The sequence below is a fragment of the Sinocyclocheilus anshuiensis genome, unplaced genomic scaffold, assembly GCF_001515605.1.
Source record: "Sinocyclocheilus anshuiensis isolate Anshui unplaced genomic scaffold, SAMN03320099.WGS_v1.1 scaffold2984, whole genome shotgun sequence".
NCBI lineage: Eukaryota > Metazoa > Chordata > Actinopteri > Cypriniformes > Cyprinidae > Sinocyclocheilus > Sinocyclocheilus anshuiensis.
Genome location: NW_015554330.1, coordinates 196,518 through 202,318, shown reverse-complemented (window position 1 = coordinate 202,318; position 5,801 = coordinate 196,518). Strand labels below are relative to the sequence as shown.

The 5,801-nt window shown below is 36.1% G+C and overlaps 1 protein-coding gene across 6 annotated transcripts in view; it reads left to right on the top strand.

Moving 5' to 3' along the window:
* The window catches only part of LOC107671378 (transcription factor AP-2-alpha-like), an 11,806-nt gene extending 7,012 nt beyond the window's left edge, over positions 1-4,794 (top strand). For all 6 annotated transcript variants that reach the window (XM_016464287.1, XM_016464291.1, XM_016464288.1 and 3 more), the window contains 4 exons: positions 88-313; positions 983-1,101; positions 3,270-3,411; positions 4,095-4,794. In XM_016464287.1, coding sequence (XP_016319773.1) covers positions 88-313; positions 983-1,101; positions 3,270-3,411; positions 4,095-4,383 — 776 coding nt within the window. In that variant the 3' untranslated portion in view covers positions 4,384-4,794. The remainder of the gene's footprint in view (positions 1-87; positions 314-982; positions 1,102-3,269; positions 3,412-4,094) is intronic.
* Positions 4,795-5,801: the final 1,007 nt, after the last annotated feature.

Sequence of the window (5,801 nt, the reverse complement as noted above, 5' to 3'; positions counted from 1 at the left end):
CTGCTGAATAGCAATTCATATTTTTTTCCATTTGGTTGGTGCTGTAGACTGAAATGGGGGGCTAATCATGTTCTTTTTTTTTTCAAGGTCCTGTTTCCATATCCAAGAACAACAGCGTCTCTGCCATACCGTTACATAAAGACGGGCTTTTTGGAGGTGTGGTAAACCCAAACGAAGTGTTCTGTTCGGTTCCGGGTCGTCTGTCTCTTCTTAGCTCAACGTCAAAGTACAAAGTCACAGTAGCGGAGGTGCAGAGACGCCTTTCTCCGCCTGAGTGCTTGAACGCTTCCCTGCTCGGCGGGGTCTTGAGAAGGTGAGCTGGACATCTATTGCGTACATCAGTAATTATATATTATCAAGCGCTTTCCGTCGCCACAACCCACCGAAATGGCTGCCTATTAAAAATCATACTTCAACATTCAATTCTGAACCTGAATTATATATATATATATATATATATATATTATACTTGTAGTGGCCTACCCAACTGCAATGAGCACACGCTGTAATATCTTAATGCAACACGAGTTAATAGACACTTGTAACCTTAGTGTGGCATTTATATCTCACGTGATGACAGTGGGGAAATAAAAATTTGTTTTATTTATTTAGATTTTTACTTTTGAAAAATTCCATGGCATCCCCTAAAGCAAAATGTCTTAAAAAGTAGAGGTCTTTCTTTTAGTCCTTTAGCATAAAAAGTAACTTGAAGTGCTGTTATCTAAACTAAACAGGTCTCTTGGGGGACAAACGACTGATTCTTCTTCTTCTTCTTCTTCTTCTTCTTCTTTTTTTAATTATTCAAGGTTATGCGTGCTCCGGGCTATTATAAATATTATACAGTTTAATATAAATTATATGTAAATATATAGCATGTATAATGTATAGGATATATCATGAATAGCAGTAAGATAAATAATGATAACATAATTACAACACGTATAATGACATTTAATAACATTTTTTGTAATTTACTTCAAAGGGCCAAATCTAAGAATGGCGGAAGATCTTTAAGAGAAAAACTAGATAAAATCGGATTAAATCTACCAGCAGGGAGACGCAAAGCTGCCAATGTTACTCTCTTGACGTCACTGGTGGAAGGTAAGTTTCCTGATAAATATGCATTTTTAATAAAGCAGGTGTTTATTGCTGCTACATGAGAGCCACTCTTAATCAGCATTTGCATTCATCCGTGAAAAGGAGAGAGTTTGTCTTGCAAGCAACAAAGCTGAAGGATAAAAGAAAAGAGAAAGGATTCCAGAGATACAGTTTGGAAAACAATTTTGTGGGATTACAGGAACCCCCCACCCCACCTCCTTTATACGTTTAGCAGCACCACTTGTTTTTAAATTTGAGCATGGTGTGAATTCGGGTGTCTTTGTAGGGGGCCTACTTTGTGTAATATTTGCAATGTCGTTTCATGGCACTTTGTTTTATGCAGTTGCTGGATATATGGCACCACAGCTGTAATCAGTATAACATGTTATTATTATTATTATTATTATTATTATTATCATTATTATTATTATGTGTGGATTTTAGCCTGCTTGATGCAGTTGACCTGTAGGTTGAAAGCCTATTATAAAATATAAATTAGTTAATTATGTTGCACTGCGAAGATGCCATTGCTGTTGAATAAATCCATTTTGCTTCCAAAGTTGGAGGTGATTATTCCGTGCAGTGGTATTTGGTGTGCCGTGAGTTTTAAAGGTGAAAGCTGGAGACGGTTCATTGGTTCCTGTTAATCATTGTCGCTGAAGACTGAATGTTATATTCATCGTGCTTCATTGAAATTTAGTCTTGTATGGTAATGAGCCTGAAGAAATGTATGATTCATGCGAGATAAGGGCGAGGGGGTGGGGGTGGTGGACACGCAAGCAGACGCTGATTTAGTCAGAGGACACTGGCTTTCTGAAGTGCTGTTATTGTTTATCATCTACTCCATTTTATGGAAAGCAGTTTAGTAGCTTTGATGCTAATTGGCGCATGCGTTCTTCCGGATTCTAGGCTTATGACAGGAAGGTTCGCAGTAAAAATCCAACTGTTTCAGGAAATTAAAACCAAAAAATAAAAATAATAATAATAAGAAAAGCCAAACACACATATCTACACTGTAAAAAAAATTCTGTAGTTTTTACAAAATAATTTTGGCAGCTGTGGTTGCCAGAATAATTTTGTAAAAAATACAGAAAAACTGTAAACACATTTTCGGCCAAAACTGCTAATTTTACAGTATAAAACTGTAATTTACAAACAAGAAAATTTGAATGTAAACCAGTAAATTCAACAATGCACACTGCTATTAAAATCTGTTTTGTACCTTTAACATACTGACAACCACCATAATAATGCAGGTAGTAAAAAAGAAAGCCACATGAAGAATCAAAGCTCATCACAAGTAGCTTCGCCACAAGCAGAAGTATATACTAATATATACAAGGTGCACAGAGTCATTCATGCAAACACAAAACACCATCATGGTAACACACATGATACTTAAATAATGCATTAAACTTTCATTAAACAACAGAAGATGTAACATAAAGCCCAAATATACATAACTAATAACAAAAACGATATAAAAAAAACATGATTATTTAAACAAAATACTTTCAAATGTGGAGTGTCATGCAGGGAATTCTGGGAATATCAGTTTACAGTTTTTGACTGTAAATTACACATTTATTTGTTATTTTTACTTCTAAAAACTGTAAAATGAACAGCATTTTACTGTACAATTGCATGAAATGTCTGGTTAGATATTTTACAGTTTTTCCCTGTATATAGTACGGGAACTTACTGTTAACCTATTAACAGTTTTTTTCCGTAGCGTTTTTACAAAATTTTACAGTTAAAATTACACTTATTTTTTACAGTGTAGTCCGAGTAGGCCTAACCTATTTTACATGGCTAAAGTATAAGAAGGAGGTTTACATTTTTTTTTTTTAACTGTTTTATAGAACATCCTTCTAATATTGATAAAAGGATCACGAATCAATGACATGGTGTCATTTGGAGTCTGGTGTTCTATATCTGATGTTCTGTTAATCTCAAAAGGAGGGCAAATTTTGATGAAAGCATTTGACATAATTAAATTTTCTATCAGGTAACAGAAAATAAATGTGCATTAACGATGTCAGAATTGATAAAGACCGATGTCCTGCTCAGTGCCCGAGGACGTTAATTAGATGACAATTATGAAAGATGTTAAATACTCTACATTTTATTGCAGTGACATGTTACATATACTGACTCTCATTTTCTTTTAGGTGAAGCGGTGCATCTGGCCAGAGATTTTGGTTATGTATGCGAGACTGAGTTTCCAACCAAGGCGATTGCTGAATACGTAAACCGACAGCATTCCGACCCAAACGAACAAGTCCAAAGAAAAAACATGTTATTGGCAGCGAAGTAAGTGCTATTCTAACTATTTAGCGTAGATGTCAACGCGCATTTCACTGTTTATGACAGCGTCTTTTTTTTTTGGTAATTGTGGTGTTGTATTTAACACTAGATTGAAATTTGCTTTCCATTAGATACACAGGTGCCACTATCTATGTGGGCTATAGCTTTTAATAAATATGGCTGGAGTCAATGTCTGCATTTTTGGAAACAAGTAGTTTCGTAAAATACAATATTTGCATTATTCGCAACCTGTAAAGAATTAGTATTTTCTCGTAAATAAATTTTTAGATTTCCTGCAAAATAATAGGCTAAATAAATAAAACAAATAAACAAACTATGAACATGCGCACCACTCTGAATTAAAATATATTAGGCTAATCTTAAAAAAGGAATAGCGCTATGACACTCTTCTTTAAATGTCATGGAGCCTAACTTGTAGGTGAAGGCTAATTCAATTCTTACGTCTCCATTTGACGTATTACTGACAAATATGCGACTCTCTTTTCAAACTAAGCTTGAGATGTCCATCTGATGGACACTGCCATTGATTAAGGGACAAATAAGGAGCACATAGTCTCAATACTGTCTTACTCTAATAAAGCACATAGCCTAGTTTTAATTCTGACTTCATACCTTCAGCTGTAATTAGGTTCATCCTGACACGCATGCTGCATTGTGTCTCCTTCTAGACAAATCTGCAAAGAGTTCACGGACCTGCTCTCGCAAGACCGCACGCCCTTGGGGAATTCACGTCCACAGCCCATTCTTGAGCCTGGGATTCAGAGCTGTTTGACCCACTTCAGTCTTATTTCTCACGGATTCGGGACTCCGGCCATGTGCGCGGCCCTCACGGCGCTGCAGAACTATCTGACGGAGGCCATTAAAGCCATGGACAAAATGTACCTGAACAACAATCCTAACAGCCATAACGAGTCGGGGTCGAAGGCGGGTGACAAAGACGAGAAGCACAGAAAGTGATGTCCAGCTACCACATCCCAATTAATGACAAAATACATATGTAACAAACACTAGTGATCAAGATGAAACACTGAACGCAGCACCTCCCGATCTTGATATTTTGAAACTTTTTAAAAATAATATCCTAATAATAAAAACAGTTCACTTTGGGATTCGTGGACAAGGCATTTCTTTAAATCAAAACAAAGCAGTGTGCCAATAAAAGGAGTATAGATCTGCCACAGCAGGACTTTTCATGAACTCCCTTTATATGAGTTCAACGGACTGAAATTCAGCGATTTCCCCCCAGTATCCCCATTTACGATTGTAGCCATGTGACAACAAGAAGCTGAAAGAGGAAGATTTTGTATTAGTATTGTGAATAATAAACTTGAAAGAAATCTACAGCTCCATGCCATGACTTCAAGAACTGACTTTGTGTGTCCACTGTCTAAATTGGAGGCGGTTTTATCTGTATTGTATAAACCTGTGCTGGCAATAGCTCCCTTGCCTGTCAATGTATTATAGTTCTTTGTTGCCCAGAAAAAATAAAATAAATAAAAATAATAAAAAAAAACTAAAAAATAAATAAATATTTGATACGCTTCATGTCGATTTTTATTCATTCCTTTTATTATTTACTGCTTGCTGCGACGTATTCCTCTCTCGCTCGCTCGCTCCCCCTCTCTTTTCTGTTCAGCACAGTTACTGTAATTGAGTTTAACTCTCCCTTGACGATTGCTCCATGCAATAAGCAGTTGAACCCATTGTTTCTTTCAAGTATACATTTACGATTGTAGCCATGTGACAACAAGAAGCTGAAAGAGGAAGATTTTGTATTAGTATTGTGAATAATAAACTTGAAAGAAATCTACAGCTCCATGCCATGACTTCAAGAACTGTCACTCGACCAAGCGACCAACTTGAACTTTGAATTTCAACACGATTCACGGTTATATGAGCGAATCTGTGTTCATGTATGTATATATTTATTTATGTGTAATTTAATGGGAATTGTAAATATGGTACGTCTGTTCAAACTTCTTTTTTTATTTATCTGGTGCCTCCTGTTTTAGTGGGTTTGAATATTCGCTTCGTTCTTCATGTGGTTTTATGGTTCTTAGAAAACAGAAGTTTGGGGTATTCTTCTCTGGGATATTTTAAATTCAGCCCTCTTGTAGCATGTTGAGACGACACTGAAGCAAGTGAACAAATTAAAAGAAATAAACATCAATTTCTCTATATATTATCCTTATGCCATTCAGTTTTAGATCGAAAAAAGGTCATTGCAGAGACCCCAACGACGCTAGTTTTGTGTTTCTATCTTGTTTTTATACGAGCTTTTTATGTGTTGTGCTAATCACCTCTTGTTCTTCCCTCAAAGCACCACAAGAGCAATAAATGGATATTGTTTTACGAATTCTTCTTCTTCCCCCACG